The sequence below is a fragment of the Salmo salar genome, chromosome ssa15 (genome assembly GCF_905237065.1).
Source record: "Salmo salar chromosome ssa15, Ssal_v3.1, whole genome shotgun sequence".
Classification (NCBI taxonomy): Eukaryota; Metazoa; Chordata; class Actinopteri; order Salmoniformes; family Salmonidae; genus Salmo; species Salmo salar.
This window is the reverse complement of record NC_059456.1, coordinates 94,178,015-94,200,897: the sequence shown is the minus strand read 5'-3', so window position 1 is coordinate 94,200,897 and position 22,883 is coordinate 94,178,015. Positions and strand designations below refer to the sequence as shown.

At 45.0% G+C, this 22,883-nt stretch overlaps 1 protein-coding gene across 2 annotated transcripts in view; it reads left to right on the top strand.

Moving 5' to 3' along the window:
• The window catches only part of LOC106572678 (receptor tyrosine-protein kinase erbB-3), a 39,532-nt gene that overhangs the window by 5,634 nt on the left and 11,015 nt on the right, over positions 1–22,883 (top strand). The window contains exons 2-22 of one of the 2 annotated variants that reach the window (XM_045696301.1): positions 3,693–3,847; positions 4,156–4,342; positions 8,879–9,013; positions 9,196–9,258; positions 9,404–9,522; positions 9,878–10,019; positions 10,226–10,339; positions 11,240–11,357; positions 11,457–11,530; positions 11,736–11,826; positions 12,240–12,248; positions 15,400–15,602; positions 15,766–15,898; positions 16,090–16,183; positions 17,252–17,409; positions 17,480–17,533; positions 17,630–17,771; positions 17,905–18,123; positions 18,408–18,593; positions 19,810–19,968; positions 20,087–20,168. In XM_045696301.1, coding sequence (XP_045552257.1) covers positions 3,693–3,847; positions 4,156–4,342; positions 8,879–9,013; positions 9,196–9,258; positions 9,404–9,522; positions 9,878–10,019; positions 10,226–10,339; positions 11,240–11,357; positions 11,457–11,530; positions 11,736–11,826; positions 12,240–12,248; positions 15,400–15,602; positions 15,766–15,898; positions 16,090–16,183; positions 17,252–17,409; positions 17,480–17,533; positions 17,630–17,771; positions 17,905–18,123; positions 18,408–18,593; positions 19,810–19,968; positions 20,087–20,168 — 2,637 coding nt within the window. The remainder of the gene's footprint in view (positions 1–3,692; positions 3,848–4,155; positions 4,343–8,878; positions 9,014–9,195; positions 9,259–9,403; positions 9,523–9,877; positions 10,020–10,225; positions 10,340–11,239; positions 11,358–11,456; positions 11,531–11,735; positions 11,827–12,239; positions 12,249–15,399; positions 15,603–15,765; positions 15,899–16,089; positions 16,184–17,251; positions 17,410–17,479; positions 17,534–17,629; positions 17,772–17,904; positions 18,124–18,407; positions 18,594–19,809; positions 19,969–20,086; positions 20,169–22,883) is intronic. The other variant, XM_045696302.1, reaches the window with a different exon arrangement.

Sequence of the window (22,883 nt, the reverse complement as noted above, 5' to 3'; positions counted from 1 at the left end):
CTAGTTGTCTGCGTGGGTATATGTTACTTCCTGGGAGACCCGGGTTCATATCTGCGTGGGTATATGTTACTTCCTTGGAGACCCGGGTTCATATCCTGTGTGTTGTCTACGTGGGTATATGTTACTTCCTGGGAGACCGGGGTTCATATCCTGCGTGTTGTCTGCGTAAATATATGTTACTTCCTGGAAGACCCGGGTTCATATCCTGCGTGTTGTCTACGTGGGTATATGTTACTTCCTGGGAGACCCGGGTTCATATCCTGCGTGTTGTCTGCGTAAATATATGTTACTTCCTGGGAGACCCGGGTTCATATCCTGCGTGTTGTCTACGTGGGTATATGTTACTTCCTTGGAGACCCGGGTTCATATCCTGTGTGTTGTCTACATGGGTATATGTTACTTCCTGGGAGACCCGGGTTCATATCTGCGTGGGTATATGTTACTTCCTTGGAGACCCGGGTTCATATCTGCGTGGGTATATGTTACTTCCTTGGAGACCCGGGTTCATATCCTGCGTGTTGTCTACGTGGGTATATGTTACTTCCTGGGAGACCCGGGTTCATATCCTGTGTGTTGTCTACGTGGGTATATGTTACTTCCTTGGAGACCCGGGTTCATATCTCCGTGGGTATATGTTACTTCCTGGGAGACCCGGGTTCATATCTGCGTGGGTATATGTTACTTCCTGGGAGACCCGGGTTCATATCCTGCGTGTTGTCTGCGTGGGTATATGTTACTTCCTGGGAGACCTGGGTTCATATCCTGCGTGTTGTCTGCGTGGGTATATGTTACTTCCTGGGAGACCCGGGTTCATATCCTGCGTGTTGTCTACGTGGATATATGTTACTTCCTTGGAGACCCGGGTTCATATCCTACGTGTTGTCTGCGTGGGTATATATTACTTCCTGGGAGACCCGGGTTTATATCCTGCGTGTTGTCTACGTGGGTATATGTTACTTCCTGGGAGACCCGGGTTTATATCCTGCGTGTTGTCTACGTGGGTATATATTACTTCCTGGGAGACCCAGGTTCATATCCCGTGTGTTGTCTACGTGGGTATATGTTACTTCCTGGGAGACCCGGGTTTATATCCTGCGTGTTGTCTATGTGGGTATATATTACTTCCTGGGAGACCCGGGTTTATATCCTGCGTGTTGTCTACGTGGGTATATATTACTTCCTGGGAGACCCGGGTTCATATCCTGCGTGTTGTCTATGTGGGTATATATTACTTCCTGGGAGACCCGGGTTTATATCCTGCGTGTTGTCTATGTGGGTATATATTACTTCCTGGGAAACCCGGGTTCATATCCTGCGTGTTGTCTATGTGGGTATATATTACTTCCTGGGAGACCCGGGTTTATATCCTGCGTGTTGTCTACGTGGGTATATGTTACTTCCTTGGAGACCCAGGTTCATATCCTGCGTGTTGTCTACGTGGGTATATGTTACTTCCTGGGAGACCCGGGTTCATATCCTGCGTGTTGTCTGCGTAAATATATGTTACTTCCTTGGAGACCCGGGTTCATATCCTGCGTGTTGTCTACGTGGGTATATATTACTTCCTGGGAGACCCGGGTTTATATCCTGCGTGTTGTCTATGTGGGTATATATTACTTCCTGGGAAACCCGGGTTCATATCCTGCGTGTTGTCTATGTGGGTATATATTACTTCCTGGGAGACCCGGGTTTATATCCTGCGTGTTGTCTACGTGGGTATATATTACTTCCTGGGAGACCCGGGTTTATATCCTGCGTGTTGTCTACGTGGGTATATGTTACTTCCTGGGAGACCCGGGTTCATATCCTGCGTGTTGTCTACGTGGGTATATGTTACTTCCTGGGAGACCCGGGTTCATATCCCGTGTGTTGTCTGCGTGGGGATATGTTACTTTCCTTCCATCTGTACCATTTCTGTCCAGTCCACGCCCATCTGTCCAGTCCACACCCATCTGTCCAGTCCACACCCATCTGTCCAGTCCACACCCATCTGTCCAGTCCACGCCAATCTGTCCAGTCCACGCCCATCTGTCCAGTCCACGCCCATCTGTCCAGTCCACACCCATCTGTCCAGTCCACGCCCATCTGTCCAGTCCACACCCATCTGTCCAGTCCACGCCCATCTGTCCAGTCCACACCCATCTGTCCAGGCCACACCCATCTGTCCAGTCCACACATATGTATGTGTGTGTACGTGTGTGTGTGTGTGTGTGTGTGTGTGTGTGTGTGTGTGTGTGTGTGTGTGTGTGTGTGTGTGTGTGTGTGTGTGTGTGTGTGTGTGTGTGTGTGTGTGTGTATGTATGTATGTGTGTGTGTATGTTAACAGTGTTAACATGTGGTCCTGTGTGGCTCAGTTGGTAGAGCATGGTGTTTGCAACGCCAGGGTTCTGGGTTCGATTCCCATGGGGGACCAGCACGGAGAAGAAATGTACTGAGCTACTCACTACTGTCAGTCGCTCTGGATAAGAGCGTCTGCTAAATGTAAATGTCTGCTAAATGTAACTCTGATACCATTCACATGCTACTGGTAAGAAGAGAAAGGCAGAAACTCAAGTTCTGCTTCAAACACATAAGGTTTTCCCATTAAATTGTGAGTTACTCAAACAACAGAGACAGTTGAATGTAACGACTAATATATAAGGAAGAATGTTCTTATTTAATTGTGTCCAATCACGCATGCAACTGCTGGAGTTGAATAGCTATGGAATAGAATGGAGATTTACATTAGAGTAGTTTCCCGTGCTGTTTAGCGGATTAGTTACTAAATGCACAGTCGGAATGCAGCTCATTCTCATTTCAGTATTTTCCAGATGTGCATGCTTAACATAGGAAATGCTGTCTGTGCATTTTGATCCAGTGTGGATCCATTGGAAGGGCCTCCCTTAACTCATACAGTAGCTGCACATGCACAATTAATGTGTATAGATTCTACAATATAGAGACTGAAATGTGACTGCTGTAGAAGTGGTCAGTAAGAGATGGTGTGGATGTCTCCTTCCTGCCTCCAGCTCCCCTCCCTCCCCTGTCCAGACTGGAGTTCTCTTTTCACACATGGCCTATTGTCTCACTGCCATGATCCCAGCATTGTGGGCCCTCTATCACTCTCTCTCTCACACACACACACATACACACACACACACACACACACACACACACACACACACACACACACACACACACACACACACACACACACACACACACACACACACACACACACACACACACACACAATGGAACACACTGTCCACATTGATAGCTCAGACCATTACAATGCTATTATTTGTCTGGTAAGACCTTGTTCCCCATCCCCACCTCTATCAGCCTCAGGCCTGGTCCAGGGGGTTATGGCCTGCACCGCTTCAAACACAACTTCAGACATATAAATAGACTTATCAATAGACATATTAACAGACATATCAACAGACATATTAATAGACATATCAACAGACATATCAACATACATATCAACAGCATTCCATGTCAATAGACTCATCACTGCAGTCACACATACCAGCACACCACTATATGAGTCCAACTATCTAGGTTATTTTGTTGAAGCTCTTACTCCATACCAGTGCACTCCTTGCCTGAGGTACACTGGTCTCTCTGATTAGTTGGTTGGTTGATTGATTGAACAACACTGACAATAAACCTTCTTTCTTCTCCCCTCCTTCCTGTGTGTGTGTCAGTGGTGTGTACTGGTACCCAGAATGGGCTGAGCTCCACAGGATCCCAGGAGAACCAGTACAACCTGATCAAGAACCGCTACACAGGCTGTGAGATCATCATGGGTAACCTGGAGATCACCCAGATAGAGACTGACTGGGACTTCAGCTTCCTAGGGGTGAGATGGAGACGCCATTTTTTATTATAAGATCTCTTGTTGTTGTTGTTGTTCTTCTTCTTCTACTTCTTTCCTTCCATGAGACATGTTCATGAGGCCTCCTCTGGTAATTGAGGTAATCTGGCAATGTGACTGTGTTTCAAGACGATCAGAGAGGTGACAGGGTACATCCTGTCTCTGTCCCTCCAGACCATCAGAGAGGTAACGGGCTACATCCTGTCTCTAAGCTGTCTGTCTAACATGTACTGTTACAGTAACAGTAGTATCTCATCTGTAATCTGATGAACTCTGTAACTCTGTCCCTCCAGACCATCAGAGAGGTAACGGGCTACATCCTAATCGCCATGAACCACTTCAGACGTCTGCCTCTGGAACAGCTGCGCGTGATCAGGGGCAACACCCTGTACGACAGAGGGTTCGCCCTCTCTGTTTTCTTCAACTACCCCAAGGAGGGCTCCAATGGCCTGCAGCACCTGGGACTCACATACCTCACTGGTGAGTGGAGGAAAGGAGGAGAAGGGAGGGGGACAGGAGAGCACAGAAGGAAAGAGGAGAGGAGGGAATGAGTGGGGGATATGGAGAAAGGGAGAAGGAAAGAGGAGAGGAGAGAAGGAGGGATAGTGGTAGTCAGGAGACACACCACTGCGTCAATCTAAGTTACATAACAAAGAAATTCCCCATCAAAATCCATCAGTTTAAACTAGAGCTATCTGGGGGCTTTGCATTGGATGCGTCTCAATTCACCACATCTGTCAGTGTAGCACTTCCGCATCTGCAGTGAAAGGTGGCAGAGCTAGAGCGGTGTTTGTCAGACCATGAGACAGCCCATCTGCAGTGAAAGGTGGCAGACCTAGAGCGGTGTTTGTCAGACCATGAGACAGCCCATCTGCAGTGAAAGGTGGCAGAGCTAGAGCGGTGTTTGTCAGACCATGAGACAGCCCATCTGCAGGGAAAGGTGGCAGACCTAGAGCGGTGTTTGTCAGACCATGAGACATCCTGAAAATAGGTCTTCTCGCGTAAACTTCTGTAGCGTCCGAACGGTTTGACGGTTTGAATGGAAGTATGAAGGTAGGTTTGTGCCACACAAAAAGGGATTAAATATGTGTAAAAAAAAAGGACAGATTTAGTACAGACACTTCAAAACCTTGTTTCATATGATAGATTTTTTGACTGTCCCTTTTGCCATTTACTGTATGAATGTGTTATTCAATGCTTTTCTATGGGTTTTAGTAGTAAGCTCCAAAATCTATATCCCTCCCCCCTGCACCTTGGGTCAAAGAGAGAGCCAGGCGGAGCCAAGCTCCAGCACCTTATGGGTCTAACAAGGAGTAGGATAGGAAGGAGGATAAAAGTACTAACCCCAACCCCAACCCTGGCTTCATGTCCTCAACTTGGTTGAACCCCAACCCCAACCCTGGCTTCATGTCCTCAACTTGGTCCAACCCCAACCCTGGCTTCATGTCCTCAACTTGGTTCAACCCCAACCCTGGCTTCATGTCCTCAACTTGGTTCAACCCCAACCCCAACCCTGGCTTCATGTCCTCAACTTGGTTCAACCCCAACCCTGGCTTCATGTCCTCAACCTGGTTCAACCCCAATCCCAACCCTAACCCTGGCTTCATGTCCTCAACTTGGTTCAACCCCAACCCCAACCCTGGCTTCATGTCCTCAACTTGGTTCAACCCCAACCCTGGCTTCATGTCCTCAACTTGGTTCAACCCCAACCCTGGCTTCATGTCCTCAACTTGGTTCAATCCCAACCCTAACCCTGGTTTCATGTCCTCAACTTGGTTCAACCCCAACCCTAACCCTGGCTTCATGTCCTCAACTTGGTTCAATCCCAACCCCAACCCTGGCTTCATGTCCTCAACTTGGTTCAATCCCAACCCCAACCCTGGCTTCATGTCCTCAACTTGGTTCAATCCCAATCCCAACCCTGGCTTCATGTCCTCAACTTGGTTCAACCCCAACCCCAACCCTGGCTTCATGTCCTCAACTTGGTTCAACCCCAACCCCAACCCTGGCTTCATGTCCTCAACTTGGTTCAACCCCAATCCCAACCCTAACCCTAACCCTGGCTTCATGTCCTTAACTTGGTTCAACCCCAACCCTAACCCTAATCATAGCCATAACCCTAACCCTAATCCTAGCCATTACCCTAATCCTAACCATAACCCTAATCCTAACCATAACCCTAATCCTAACCATAACCATAATCCTAGCCATAACCATATTCCTAGCCATAACCCTAATCTTAGCCATAACCCTGATTTTAGAGAGAGAACTAAAAGAGGACTTCTGAAATGAGGAAAAGCTACAGAGACGTAGGAGAAATGAGAGAGAGAACAGAGGTGAAGAGATGCCAGACACGGAGGACAAATTGTGTGGGTGGCAGGAGCCAGGAATCTCTGGTGATTACTGTAAAACACCACACCCTCAGTGTGCAGACAGGTGTGTAATGGAACATGGCAGGGGAGGGGGGTTAGGGGTGAGAAGGAGGAGTGAAGGGGAATTGATGGTAAAGACCTGACCAATGACTTTAGTGTTAAAGCAGAACTTCAAGTTATTCCCAACAACACTGGGTTTCACCTGTAGTTCGCGGTGTGTTTCCGTGTGTTTGTGTACCTGCCTCATATGTCACAACCCCTCCAACCTCCAGGGAGAGGTTCTGGGAGCAGCTCCTCCCTACATGCTCCAGCATGTCGTGGTTATTGTTTAATGAAAGGAAGGTCTAATTGGAACTGTCTTAGTGTAACACAGATTTGTTCTTCCTCTCTCACAGTCTCTCTGTCTCTGTCTCCCTACCTCTTTCCCTCCCTCCCCATCTATCTCAATTTCAATTTAAAGGGTTTTATTGGCATGGGAAATATATGTTTACATTGCCAAAGCAAGTGAAATAGATAAAAAATGAAATGAAATAAACAATAAAAAATGTACTTTAAACATTACACTTCCAAAACTTCCAAAATAATAAAAGCATTTCAAATGTCATATTATGTAATACACAGTGTTGTAATGATGTGCAAAGTACAAAAGGGAAAATAAATAAACATAAATATAGGTTATATTTACAATGGCGTTTGTTCTTCACTGGTTGCCTTTTTCTTGTGGCAACAGGTCACAAATCTTGCTGCTGTGATGGCACACTGTGATATTTCACCCAATAGATATGGGAGTTTATCCAAATTTGTTTTCGAATTCTTTGTGGGTCTGTGTAATCTGAGAGAAATATGTGTCTCTAATATGGTCATACAGGAAGTGCAGCTCAGTTTCCTCCTCATTTTGTGGGCAGTGTGCACATACCCTGTCTTCTCTTGAGAGCCAGGTCTGCCTTCAGCGGTCTTTCTCAATAGCAAAGCTTTGCTCACTGAGTCTGTACATAGTCAACGCTTTCCTTAAATTTGGGTCAGTCACAGTGGTCAGGTATTCTGCCACTGTGTACTCTCTGTTTAGAGACAAATAGCATTCTAGTTTGCTCAGTTTTTTTGTAAATTCTTTCCAATTTGTCAAGTAATTATATTTTAGTTTTCTCGTGATTTGGTTGGGTCTAATTGTGTTGCTGTCCAGCTTGCTTAGGGGACTCTTCTCCAGGTTCATTTCTCTGTAGGCTTTGCTATGGAAGGTTTGGGAATCGCTTCCTTTTATGTGGTCGTAGAATTTAATGGCTCTTTTCTGGATTTTGATAATTAGCGGGTATCGGCCTAATTCTGCTCTGCATGCATTATTTGGTGTTCTACGTTGTACACTGAGGATATTTTTGCAGAATTCTACATGCAGAGACTCAATTTGGTGTTGTTCCCATTTTGTGAATTCTTGGTTGGTGAGCGGACCCCAGACCTCACTACCATAAAGAGCAATGTGTTCTATAACTTTAGCCAGATCCTAATTGGTATGTTGAATTTTATGTACCTTTTGATAGTATAGAAGACTCTTCTTGCCTTGTCTCTCAGATCGTTCACAGCTTTGTGGAAGTTACCTGTGGTGCTGATGTTTAGGTTGAGGTATGTATAGTTTTTTGTGTGCTCTAGGGCAACGGTGTCTAGATGATATTTGAGTTCGTGGTCCTGGCAATTGGACCTTTTTTGGAACACCATTATTTTTGTCTTATTGAGATTTACTGTCAGGGCCCAGGTCTGACAGAATCTGTGCAGAAGATCTATGTGCTGCTGTTGGCCCTCCTTGTTTGGTGACAGAAGCACCAGATCATCAGCAAACAGTAGACATTTGACTTCAGATTCTAGTAGGGTGAGGCTGGGTGCTCTAGACCGTTCTAGTGCCCTCGCCAATTCGTTGATATTTATGTTGAAGAGGGTGGGGCTTAAGCTGCATCCTTGTCTCACCCCCCGGCGCTGTGGAAAGAAATGTGTGTGTTTTTTGCCCATTTTAACCACACACTTGTTGTTTGTGTACATGGATTTTATAATGTCGTATATTTTTCCCCAACACCACTTTCCATCAATTTGTATAGCAGGCCCTCATGCCAAATTGAGTCGAAAGCTTTTTGAAATCAACAAAGAAGACTTTGCCTTTGTTTTGGTTTGTTTGTCAATTAGGTTGTGCAGGGTAAATACGTGGTCTCTCGTATGGTAATTGGGTAAAAAGACAATTTGACATTTGCTCAGTACATTGTTTTTTCGCAGAGGAATTATATGAGTCTGCTGTTAATGATAATGCAGAGGATTTTCCCAAGGCTGCTGTTGACGCATATCCTACAGTAGTTATTGTGGTCAAATTTGTCTCCACTTTTGTGGATTGGGATGATCAGTCCTTGGTTCCAAATATTGGGGAATATGCCAGAGCTGTGGATGATGTTAAAGAGTTTAGCCAATTGGAATTTGTGGTCTGTATATTTTATCATTTCATTTAGGATACCATCAACCCCACAGGCCATTTTGGGTTGGAGGGTTTGTATTTTGTCTTGTAGTTCATTCTCTCTATCACTCTCTCTCTCTCTCTCTCTCTCTCTCTCTCTCTCTCTCTCTCTCTCTCTCTCTCTCTCTCTCTCTCTCACTCTCTCTCTCTTGTCTACAGAAATTCTGGAGGGGGGTGTCCAGATCGTCAACAACAGGTTCCTGAGCTATGGTCCCTGGGTGAACTGGGATGACATTGTGAGGGACAGGGATAGGGCAAAGGCTCCCATTGACATCCAGTACAACGGCCAGAGAGGTTAGTGCCTGTCCACTAGAATAGGTGGTTAGAGCCTGATCTGGAAAATGCTAAAAGAGATCAGGATTCCAGTTGAGATTCCGAACTCTGGCTAGACCATGAACTTTGACCTCTTTGACCTCTGTTCTTGGGTCAGCCATTGGCTGCTATAGCTGACTGATAATGATGTTCCATGTGTGTAGGGCCTTGTCACCCTTCCTGTGGGGAGAACTGCTGGGGGTCTGGTGAAGAACACTGCCAGATCTGTGAGTTCTCTGCCTGCTTTTCATCTGGGTGTGCCACCTCTCATTCTATCTCTTTCTTTTTCTCTCTCTCTCACCGTCTTGTCATATATTGTCACATGCTGTCCTACACTATCCTGTCACTGACCTCCCTCTCTGTACCCCTCAGTGACTAAGACGGTGTGCGCCCCTCAGTGTAATGGCCGCTGTTTTGGGACAAGCCCCAGGGACTGCTGTCATATAGAGTGTGCAGGGGGCTGCACTGCGTCTCAGGACATGGACTGCTTTGTGAGTGCTTTTCTGTCTTTCCTACAGAGAAGCTAGTCATTCAGAAAGGAGTAGTGATTTAACAGTAATTTAACCTTAATAGCTGAATAGAGAGTCCACAGCCGCGTCGCCACCATTATTACATATATCGGAACCTCATTTAATTGGCTACTTATTGAGTTATCAAGTCATGGACGTATGTCAGAACACCCACTGTATGGCATGTGCAGCTTTGAGGCTTTGAACTGTGTAGCGCAGTTCTGTAACAGCTGATGAAGTAGCTCATTTACAGTAAGAAAGCTAATATAGATTACTTCATTAGAAGGTTCATGATTCATTCTAAATTGTATGTGCGTGTCTACCTTCCTACTCTCAGGCGTGCAGTCACTTCAACGACTCAGGCTCCTGTGTGCCCCAGTGTCCCCAGACTCTGATCTACAACAGGCAGACGTTTCAGATGGAGACGAACCCCAACGCCAAGTATCAGTACGGATCCATCTGTGTCTCCCACTGCCCCAGTGAGTACCCTTGTGTGTGTGTGTTTTTATCTTTATTCTCATATTCTTCTTCTCGTGTTCTCGTACTAAGCTGGTATCTGGGTATTTTTCTTAACACTGAATCAGCCAAGTGACATCAAGAACATCCAAGCCACTGCATGGTTCTGAATTCATGTGAATAGATGCCTCTGTCTCTTCTTCTCCTCTGTCCTCTTTCCCCCATACAGCCCACTTCGTGGTGGACGGCAGCTCCTGTGTGAGTGGTTGTCCTCCAGACAAGAAGGAGGTGGAGAGGACTGGTCAGAGGCAGTGTGAGCTCTGTGGAGGGCTGTGCCCTAAAGGTAATCCAACACAGTCAATACACTAACACACCCTGGCCCAATCCCAGATAGTCTCTCCTCGATTCCTCTCTCCTCGCCTACTACTCAAGCCATGTTGGAGGTGAAGGTCTGAGGTCCCTCTGAGTTTTGAGAAGGAGGAAAGGATGTGAGGATATTGAGAAATAGTCCCTGTAGTGGCTACATTCACTTTCAATGGTTGATTTATAGCTGCTAAATGAAGGTTGTTTGTGCAGGAATTTCATGCTGTTATTTTTGGTAGTTTGGACATGACTCATGAGAGTGGAATAACTGTTGAGTGATTCTTCATACACAAGCCTGCAAGAGTTGCCTGAGCACAGAGACAGATTTATTCATTGATTGATCCCAAACTAGCCTGTGAGGGCACAGGGCCTGAGCACAGAGACAGATTGATTCATTGATTCATTGATCCCAAACTAGCCTGTGAGGGCACAGGGCCTGAGCACAGAGACAGATTGATTCATTGATTCATTGATCCCAAACTAGCCTGTGAGGGCACAGGGCCTGAGCACAGAGACAGATTGATTCATTGATTCATTGATCCCAAACTAGCCTGTGAGGGCACAGGGCCTGAGCACAGAGACAGATTGATTCATTGATTCATTGATCCCAAACTAGCCTGTGAGGGCACAGGGCCTGAGCACAGAGACAGATTGATTCATTGATTCATTGATCCCAAACTAGCCTGTGAGGGCACAGGGCCTGAGCACAGAGACAGATTGATTCATTGATTCATTGATCCCAAACTAGCCTGTGAGGGCACAGGGCCTGAGCACAGAGACAGATTGATTCATTGATTCATTGATCCCAAACTAGCCTGTGAGGGCACAGGGCCTGAGCACAGAGACAGATTGATTCATTGATTCATTGATCCCAAACTAGCCTGTGAGGGCACAGGGCCTGAGCACAGACAGACGGTGGACTCCAGTAACATTGACAGCTTCATCAACTGCACCAAGATACAGGGCAGTCTGCACTTCCTGGTCACAGGGATCCTTGGGTAAGTGAGTTCATCGCACTGGAAGCGTTGTAGTTTGATTGCTGCATTACGTAGCATTATCAGTACATGAACAGTAGATGTGCTCTGTGTATTGTTCAGTGATGACTATAAGAATATCCCACCTCTGGACCCTAAGAAGCTGGAAGTCTTCCGCTCTGTGCAGGAGATAACAGGTGTGTGTTTGTGTGTGTGTGTGTGCCTTTAGAGGTCTGTTTTCCTCTTACCAATCTCAAACTTAGCTTTTTTCCTCTCCTACAGCATGTTGCTTTGTTGTTATACAGTATAACCAGAAATTGAAATCACAGTCTATCCAGCATGTGACTGTGTATATTTGCATTTGTGTAAACTATGTTTGCTTGCCCATTGTCTGCTGTCCAGATATCCTAGCCATCCAGTCGTGGCCTAAAGAGCTGTCAGATCTGTCAGTGTTCTCCAGTCTTACCACCATACAGGGAAGATCTCTTCACAAGTAAGGTGGTGTGTGTGTGTGTGTGTGTGTGTGTGTGTGTGTGTGTGTGTGTGTGTGTGTGTGTGTGTGTGTGTGTGTGTGTGTGTGTGTGTGTGTGTGTGTGTGTGTGTGTGTGTGTGCGCGTGTGCGCGTGTGTGTGCGCGTGTGTGGGTGTGCATGTTTGTGTGCGTATGCACGTGTGACTGCATGTGTGTATGAAAGAAAGTCCATATTTCTATATAACTCAAATGTCATTCTGTTTTGTTACATGTCATTTAATCCACCCAGTCTGTCCTCTGTCTGCTTTAATAATACCAGAAGCTGCTTTTTCGTCAACAGCTCATGTCATGCATGTCACTAGAGTATGTAATCTCTCTATCTCTCTTTATGTATCTCACCTTCCTGTCCACTCTGCTCCTGATGTCCCTCTCCAGCGCAAAGAGGTATGGCCTGAGCTGTGTGTGACTCCGTAACTTTTTGCTTAACCAAAGCATGGCCTTAAGGCTGACTAATACAGAGAGTTGTTACTGTGATGTTGCAGTATCTTAATGCAACTTCCTATTGCAGTTTTAGTTTCTACCACAAATAAATGTTTATTTAATTGAATGTGTTGTTCTAGTCTCCTTCTGAGGTTTAAGGATGCTTTTTTTCCATTAGAGGTAAATTGATGATGCAGTATGTGGCTGCATTTAAACAGGTAGCCCAATTCTGATCTTTTTTCCTCTAATTGGTCTTTTGACCAGTCAAATCAGATCTTTTCACATCACCTCTTTTTCAGAGCTGATCTGATTGGTCAAGAGACCAATTAGTTAAAAGAGATCAGAATTGGGCAGCCTGTCTAAATGCAGCCAGGTCTTTTCTCACCAACTGTGTTGTGATCTTTTTGTCGGAATTTCGAAAAAATACAGATTCCGATTTTGACACACTGAACCATTCACACCAAGTCCGATGCGTTTTTCCCTCCATTTTTCTTAAAAATTGTCAGAACGTCACCAACACTGCTGCGGTCATTCTCAGGTGCAAAATGTTCAATTTGATCAAAGTGGCTAGAGAGGATGCTGTAATGAGAGAAAAATCATGTACTACTGGAACAAATGATATACTACTGGAACAAATAATATACTACTGGAACAAATGATATACTACTGGAACAAATGATATACTACTGTAAAAAATGATATACTACTGTAAATAATGATATACTACTGAAAATATTAGGATAGGCTATTCATCCAATAGGATGAATCATGAAAGGAGCTTGGCTTTGTTGCACCCCATTTAATAAGAGAGGAAATGTAAAAATAGCACCTGTCGTCAGTCCTCGCACATACGCTGACCATCATGACACATGCTGCCTACACTTTTCTTTCTATCTGGTTAAAGAGATGAAGTCCAGACTTTCTGAATGGACATAGAGAATTAGCCAACTTACACACACACACACCCACCCATCTAAAAGGACCCGTCAATCAAAGCCGCCTGCAGCGCATCTCATATAAGCAAATCAAATTTATTCTTTCCCACACTGTATTAAAAACCTTGCCTTAGCTTCAAATCCTTTCTGTAGGATAGCAAACTAGTCTTCATTATAGGATAATGCTAAATCAATGTAGGCTATCATATAAATTGACGAGGAAAGTTTTAAGGGGTAGATAGAGACAGCAGTGATGTAGGCTATATGACGATGAAACTAACAACCATTAGAAAATAGAAACACAGGCACGCAACCTGTCCATAGCCTAATGATCAGCCTGTCCATAGCCTAATGATCAGCCTGTCCATAGCCTAATGATCAGCCTGTCCATAGCCTAATGATCAGCCTGTCCATAGTCTAATGATCAGCCTGTCCATAGCCTAATGATCAGCCTGTCCATAGTCTAATGATCAGCCTGTCCATAGCCTAATGATCAGCCTGTCCATAGTCTAATGATCAGCCTGTCCATAGCCTAATGATCAGCCTGTCCATAGCCTAATGATCAGCCTGTCCATAGCCTAATGATCAGCCTGTCCATAGCCTAATGATCAGCCTGTCCATAGCCTAATGATCAGCCTGTACATAGCCTAATGATCAGCCTGTCCATAGTCTAAGGATCAGGCGTTGATACATTTCAGTGAAGCAATGGGTGGATATGTTGACACTTTAATTTGAGTGCTTTATCTAAATCTGTGCAACCACTTATTGAAAAGTTTTTTTTGTCTCTGTCTTTTAGGGTTGCCTATAACACAAGTGGTCTAGGCCTAGATTAACTTTTGCAGGCCTGTAATATATAGCCTCATACACTGTATAGGCTATATTATTGACGGATGAATATATTCTTGAATATAGTCTTCTTCACTGTTCCGTTCTTGCACAATTCATGCATCTCTGCTGGACTGTCTCTTCCCCCTCTCTCTAGCTCTTGAATGTGTAGCCTATATATAGACAATGAACAGCAATATACACTTAGTTTATTAGGTACACCAATCTAGTACTGGGTTGGTCACCCCCTTTGCTTCCAGGAAAGCCTGAATTCATTGTGGCATGGAAACGTTGCTGAAAAACATTCCCCACACCATTACACCACCGCCACCAGCCTGTACCGTAGACACCAGGCAGGACGGGGCCTTTGAGCTGATAGGAGTGGAACCCAGTGTGGTCATCTGCTGCAACTTATTTTAGGCAATTTTTTCAAACTTAGGTCTATTCAAGGAGAGTAGTATCAATTGATTGTCTTGCTTGCTGAATGGCTATACAATAGGCTACAGTGTTGGCAATGGACTGGAGGGGAAGTTTGATTGGAAAGAGTGATGTGTGGCTCTGGTGTGGTGTGATCACATTGGCTAAATTGATACATTGCTGCACAGCAAACGTAAAAAAATATATATGTCACAACCGTCGCTTAAATAACTGGACCAAGCCGCAGCGTGAGTACAGTTCCACATATTTATTACAGTGAAACTTCAAAACAACAAAGAATTAACGATCGTGCAAAACATAGCGCACAAAGGCACTCACACAAAACAATATCCCACATCGAGGGTGGGAAATAGAACACACTAAGTATGATCCCCAATTAGAGGTAACGATTATCAGCTGCCTCTAATTGGGAACCATACACATACACCAACATAGAAATAAACTAACTAGAAATCCCCCTAGTCACGCCCTGACCTAAAACCCATAGACAACCCCGAGGGCTCTCTATGATCAGGGCGTGACTGTCAGTGGCAGTGTCCCAGTGGGCTCTCTATGATCAGGGCGTGACTGTCAGTGGCAGTGTCCCAGAGGGCTCTCTATGATCAGGGCGTGACTGTCAGTGGCAGTGTCCCAGAGGGCTCTCTATGATCAGGGCGTGACTGTCAGTGGCAGTGTCCCAGATAACAATTTCTATTGGTGAACAGTTTATTTTCTCGTGCAAAAAGATGCAAAAATCAAACCTGTTCCAAATAAATAATAATTGATGGATTGCGGCAGGACGATATTTAGCAATTGGTGTGAACAGTGTCATAAACAAGACGTGCTCGTATCTGAATAAGGGACTTGTTGAGAAAGGGCCTTTAGAGGTCGTTTTACTTCTGTTTTCCTCTTACCAATCTCAAACTTTTCTCCTCCAGGCGTTTCTCTCTGATGGTCATGCGTGTTGCGTCCATCACCTCTCTGGGTCTGCGTTCTCTGAGAGAGATCAGTGACGGCAACGTGTACCTCAGCCACAACGCCAAACTGTGTTACCACCACACCGTCAACTGGACACGCCTGTTCACCGGGCACTCCACAAGCCTCAACGACATCAAGGACAACAGGCCTCTGAGAGAGTGTGGTGGGACATCTCAGCTACTAGCTGTTTCAATCTTGCAGGGCCATATTCTGACCTGAGATCTGCACGTTGAACTCCAATTTTCGAGTTGACTTCAATTATGATTTAAGTGAAAGTCAGAGTTGCACGTACTTATCTCAACTCTGAATCATGTTGTTGTTTACAGTTGAGGAGGGTCACGTGTGTGACCCACTGTGTTCAGACTCAGGCTGCTGGGGCCCGGGGCCTGACCAGTGTCTCTCCTGCAGGAACCACAGCCGAGACTCTACCTGTGTGGCACACTGCAACTTCTACACAGGGTCAGTGGGAGGGACCGTTATGTGTGTGTGTGTTACTTGTGTGTGAGGTGTGAGAGAGATCAAAATTGAGATAGAGTTGGCTGGGGGGGTGTGTGTGTGTGTGTGTGTGTGTGTGTGTGTGTGTGTGTGTGTGTGTGTGTGTGTGTGTGTGTGCGTGTGTTTAACCATCTGTTGTGTCCCTCCACCACCAGTCAGCCCAGGGAGTTTGCGGGACCAAAGGGGGAGTGTGTTGCCTGTCATCCAGAATGCCAACCGCAGTATGGGAGGGATAGCTGCACTGGACCGGTATACAAACTCTGTCTCTTTCTCTCTCTCTTGGTATTCTATCTCTTTCGTCCCATCTCTCACTCTCTATCTCTCACTCTTGTCCTCTTGATGTCTCTCTCAATCTCCCTATCAACTAAACCTCACTGCTAGTTTCACATATACAGTCTAGAAGTGAAAGGACAGAAAGGATATTGGCTGAGATCTAATACTTTGACACTGTTCTTGGCTTTTCATTCTCTCATTCGTCAGATGATTGTGGTACATGACTGTACTGTAGCAGCCAACTCAGTCAGGAAACATCTCCTCCCACATAGTTTCTACATTAGTCTCTGTAAACATTGGCTTTTTTGTGATATTACTGGACTGTCAAATATAAGGTGATATAGGCATTTGTTTGCTTTTGGCTTATCAGCATTTCTCCCTAATCTTCTAGGACATTGTATTGTAACTTTAAACGGTGATGACTCATTCGGAAGTTAACCCACACACACCTTTCCACATCACATACCATGCACATGACGTCATGCACCGGGGCGTCAGGTAGCCTAGTGGTTAGAGTGTTGGGCCAGTAACCGAAAGGTTGCAAGATCAAATTCCTGTGTTGACAAGGTAAAAATCAGTCGTTCTGCCCCTGAACAAGGCAGTTAACCCACTGTTCCTAGGCTGTCATTGAAAATAAGAATTTGTTCTTAACTGACTTGCCTAGTTAAATAAAGGTAAAATAATAATTAATAAAATATATATATATAATAGGAATAACACCAGGCCTCACCAAAAAGGCTGGACTATTTTCTCCTTCCTTTTAGGATTCCATACTGCAGTATATTGGTTAGTATATTAGATATCACAAATCACATCGATATCAGCTTCTGTTTCTTGATCTGGCTGAGTGTCAACAAATGTGTTTGAGAGATACATTAGAGAAAGAGTGTTGTATTATTTCACTGTTCATTAATATAATGGATAAAATACCCTCTTTGACATTGGTAAGTGATTTCTCTCTCTCTCCATCACCCCCCTCTCTCCTTCTTTCTCCCCCTCCCCCTCTCTCTCTCCCCTCCCCCCATTTCTCTCCCTCTCTCTCAGGGGTCTGATGAGTGTGTGATGTGTTCCAGTCTGAGAGATGGTCCTCACTGTGTGTTCTCCTGCCCCAGTGGGGTGAACGGAGAGAACGGGCAGTTCATCTACAAATACCCCAACAAGGACAGCTACTGTGAGCCCTGCCATGTCAACTGCACACAGGGGTGAGTGTGTGTGCGTGTGTGTTTGAGTGTGTGTGTGCGCAATAGAGTGACACTGTGCATCTTGTTGCAGGTGTTCGGGTCCAGGGTTGAGTGACTGTATAGACAACACTAGACAGTCCACTAGGTGAGTGTCTCTCTGCTGGTGGTTATATACACACACACCCCATTCAAACACACACACTCAAACACACACCAGACATTTACACATTTTCTCCTGTAGCACTCAGATCACAGGGATAGCGTTGGGAGTGCCCGCTGCCCTCATAGTCTGCCTGGCATTGTTTGTGTTGGGCATGCTGTACCACCGTGGCCGGGCCATCCGCAGGAAGAGAGCCATGAGGAGGTACCTGAAGAGTGAGGAGGTGAGATTGAAAAATATATGTCAAATTCAATAGAATACTGGTATATTTCTACAACATAACTGAAAGGTAGTCTGCAGAGTTGTGGGACACATTGGACATATCCAAAAAATAACTGGTCTGTGTGTGTTAAAAGAGTTTTGAGCCGCTGGGGCCAGGAGAGAAAGGGGCTAACGTTCATGCCCGGATCCTGAGGGCCCCAGAGCTGAAGAAGGTCAAAGCCCTTGGCTCTGGAGTGTTTGGCACCGTACACAAAGGCCTGTGGATCCCTGAGGGAGACTCAGTGAAGATTCCTGTAGCCATTAAGACCATCCAGGACCACACAGGCAGACAGACCTTCACTGAGATCACTGATGTAAGAACCACACACTCATAACACACCGACACTCAGTAACAATACTAACGTCTGAATGGAATCCACTACAATTCCTAGTCACCAGATATGTTTGTGTAATGGAGGTGGGTTTTATTGAAGAGTAACCTTGCATGAGACATAAATACTTGTGTTAACTCCATGAGCTAATGCCTGGGCTTTAGCTCACCAAGCTAACACCGTCGTGTGGTGTGTAGGAGATCCTGTCTGATTCCCTCTCCCTCTCTCTCTCCCTCGCTCTCGTTCTCTCTGTGTGTCCTCTGCAGCACATGTTGTCCATGGGCAGTCTAGACCACCCGTATATCGTCAGGCTCTTAGGTGTCTGTCCAGGTGCCAGTCTCCAGCTGGTCACCCAGCTCAGCAGCCAGGGGTCCTTACTGAAGCACATCAGGCACCACAGGGACAACCTGGATCCACAGAGGCTCCTCAACTGGTGTGTACAGATAGCTAAGGTGAGGTCATGATCACTAAAGGGTAGAACCATTTTTGGTTCCAGGTGGTTTTCCCCTCAAATAACCCAGAACACTTTAAGGGTGTTTTCACATATAGTCCTCTTTAAAATAACCAATCTCAGTCCTCTTTAAAGTGAACTCTCGGGTAAAATAAAGCGAAATAATTCAGTTCTCTTTGTATTCACATTGCCCTTGCCTTTGAATTTGGACTCAACCTTTTTGCCTGTTCACTTCACCTGTTTTGTGGTTCCAGTCCTCTTTGCATTCACATTGCTATATTTAGAAAGGAACCAAAATCTTTTTCCAACATTCACTCAATGCACTCTGGGTTTTTCCAAAGTACAGGACAAGCCATTCCATCAAAACGTGTTATCGGACAGCCAGACATACTCTACCTACTTACATTTTGGAAGCTAATAGATTGCATTTAGTTAAAAGATGAGACAATTGTAATCAGAAGATACTATTAACATGTAAATATTATTGGTAACAGAATAAATAACAGAAGAATAACTGCAGACAATATAATGCTAAATTGGAAAATGGTAAACGCAATGTAGGCTACTGCTTCTTTCAGAGCTAGAATTGATTTTGTACCCTATGGTGTGATTCTCACCAAATATGTTGTTGTCTTCTCACACTATTCAAACCCCACAATAGAATAAACAGTTTATTACACTGCTGTATTGTAGCCTATATATCACATTTAGCAAACAAATCATCTGAACTAAAAACTCAGATTATCCCGCAAACCTGTATATCCTCTTCTCTCTTTAGTGGCACCAAAGTGAGGGGTTATGTTAGGGGAAACGGTGTTGCAGAAGTCTAGTGTGTGGTGCGGGGATAATGACAAGCGAACCTGGGGAGCTTTGCGTTCACATTGTCCTAAAAAAGGGAGACCAGACCGCGGAATTCAAGCGAACCGAACTCAGACCACCTCTCGAGATGGTCTCAGATCAGTTCGCTTTGGGGGCTCTTTTGAGGGGTTCCTTTGGAGTGTTCACACTGCACAAACAATTAAGCGAACTGTACTAGGTTCACAAAAAATGTCTGAAAGGGAAAAAGTGTGAAAACACCCTAAAAACCCTAAAAAGGTTCTACCTGGAACCAAAATCAAAAAAGGTTAAAAAAGGGTTTTCTTACCCTTCATGATTCAAAGACTCTTATTGAGTCTCACTGTTTCTCACTGGGGGACCTCTTGTGTGTCTGTCTTCAGGGAATGTATTACCTGGAGGAACACTGTATGGTGCACAGGAACCTGGCTGCGAGGAACGTGATGCTAAAGAATGATTACTTCGTCCAGATTTCTGACTACGGTGTGGCTGACCTGCTCTATCCTGATGACAAGAAATATGTCTACAGTGACAGTAACAAGGTAATCAGGACACACATTCACCGCTCCATTCACCTTGATTCATCAAGATAATGTATTTCACAAGTTGTTGTCCACAGTAAACAGACAAAATGAGCTTCTGCTTCTATGTTTCTTCCAGACTCCCATAAACATAAAATGGATGGCCCTGGAAAGCATCCTGTTCCGAACATACACTCATCAGAGCGACGTCTGGAGTTATGGTCAGACAGCATGGTCATAAGTGTCTGTCTGTCTGTCTGTCTGTCTGTCTGTCTGTCTGTCTGTCTGTCTGTCTGTCTGTCTGTCTGTCTGTCTGTCTGTATGTGTCTCTGTCTGTCTCTGTCTGTCTGTCTGTCTGTCTGTCTGTCTGTCTGTCTGTCTGTCTGTCTGTCTGTCTGTCTGTGTCAAATGTCTGTCTGTCTGTCTGTGTCAAATGTCTGTCTGTCTGTCTGTCTGTCTGTCTGTCTGTCTGTCTGTCTGTCTGTCTGTCTGTGTCTGTCTGTCTGTCTGTCTGCCTGTCTGTCTGTCTGTCTGTCTGTCTGTCTGTCTGTCTGTCTGTCTGTCTGTCTGTCTGTATGTGTCTCTGTCTGTCTCTGTCTGTCTGTCTGTCTGTCTGTCTGTCTGTCTGTCTGTCTGTCTGTCTGTCTGTCTGTCTGTCTGTCTGTCTGTCTGTCTGTCTGTCTGTCTGTCTGTCTGTCTGTCTGTATGTGTCTCTGTCTGTCTCTGTCTGTCTGTCTGTCTGTCTGTCTGTGTCAAATGTCTGTCTGTCTGTCTGTCTGTCTGTCTGTCTGTCTGTCTGTCTGTCTGTCTGTCTGTCTGTCTGTCTGTCTGTCTGTCTGTCTGTCTGTCTGTCTGTCTGTCTGTATGTGTCTCTGTCTGTCTGTCTGTCCGTCCGTCCGTCCGTCCGTCCGTCTGTATGTGTCTCTGTCTGTCTCTGTCTGTCTGTCTGTCCGTCTGTCCGTCTCTGTCTGTGACAAATGTCTTTCTCTGTCTGTCTGTCTGTGACAAATGTCTGTCTGTCTGTCTGTCTGTCTGTCTGTCTGTCTGTCTGTCTGTCTGTCTGTCTGTCTGTCTGTCTGTCTGTCTGTCTGTGTCAAATGTCTGTCTGTCTGTCTGTGTGTGTCAAATGTCTGTCTCTGTCTGTGTCAAATGTCTGTCTGTCTGTGTCAAATGTCTGTCTGTCTTTTTTATTTTATTTTATTTCACCTTTATTTAACCAGGTAGGCAAGTTGAGAACAAGTTCTCATTTACAATTGCGACCTGGCCAAGATAAAGCAAAGCAGTTCGACAACATACAACAACACAGAGTTACACATGGAGTAAAACAAATATACAGTCAATAATACAGTCGAAAAATAAGTCTGTGTACGATGTGAGCAAATGAGGTGAGATAAAGGAGGTAAAGGCAAAAAAGTCCATGGTGGCAAAGTAAATACAATATAGCAAGTAAAACACTGGAATGGTAGATTTGTAGTAGAAGAAAGTGCAAAGTAGAAATAGAGATAATGGGGTGCAAAGGAGCAAAATAAAATAAATAAAATAAATAAATACAGTAGGGGAAGAGGTAGTTGTTTGGGCTAAATTATAGATGGGCTATGTACAGGTGCAGTGATCTGTGAGCTGCTCTGACAGCTGGTGCTTAAAGCTAGTGAGGGAGATAAGTGTTTCCAGTTTCAGAGATTTTTGTAGGATGAGGGGAGTGGTCAGATCAAAGTTACTTCAGATTTCAAGTCTATTTCTTAATTTTGCCACATTTGTAACACACACATACATTAACTTGAATGAATACTGTATTTCATCATACAATAATCAATATAGCACATTTCCTGCCATAGCCATTCAGATTATCAGAATAAAATTTTAACAAAGCTCGTCTGGAGGTTAGTTAACACAGTGGCCAAAGAAGGGCCAGAAGTATACAGAATGGTGTCGTCTGCGTAGAGGTGGATCAGAGACTCACCAGCAGCAAGAGCGACATCATTGATGTATACAGAGAAAAGAGTTGGCCCAAGAATTGAACCCTGTGGCACCCCCATAGAGACTGCCAGAGGTCTGGACAACAGGCCCTCCGATTTGACACACTGAACTCTATCAGAGAAGTAGTTGGTGAACCAGGCGATGCAATCATTAGAGAAACCAAGGCTATTGAGTCTGCTGATGAGGATGTGGTGATTGGCAGAGTCGAAAGCTTTGGCCAGGTCAATGAAAACGGCAGCACAGTATTGTTTCTTATCGATGGCGGTTACGATATTGTTTAGGACCTTGAACGTGGCTGAGGTGCACCCATGACCAGCTCTGAAACCAGATTGCATAGCGGAGAAGGTGTGGTGGGATTCGAAATGGTCGGTAATCTGTTTGTTGACATGGCTTTCGAAGACCTTAGAAAGGCAGGGTAGGATGGATATAGGTCTATAGCAATTTGGGTCAAGAGTGTCCCCTCCTTTGAAGAGGGGGATGACAGCAGCTGCTTTCCAATCTATGGGAATCTCAGACGACACGAAAGAGAGGTTGAACAGGCTAGTAATAGGGGTTGCAATAATTTCGGCAGATAATTTTAGAAAGAAAGGGTCCAGATTGTCTAGCCCGGCTGATTTGTAGGGGTCCAGATTTTGCAGCTCTTTCAGAACATCAGCTGAATGGATTTGGGAGAAGGAGAAATGGGGAAGGCTTGGGCGAGTAGCTGTGGGGGGTGCAGTGCTGTTGACCGGGGTAGAGGTAGCCAGGTGGAAAGCATGGCCAGCCGTAGAAAAATGCTTATTGAAATTCTCAATTATAGTGGGTTTATCGGTGGTGACAGAGTTTCCTATCCTCAGTGCAGTGGGCAGTTGGTAGGAGGTGTTCTTATTCTCCATGGACTATACAATGTCCCAGAACTTTTTTAAATTTGTGTTGCAGGAAGTAAATTTCTGCTTGAAAAAGCTAGCCTTAGCTTTTCT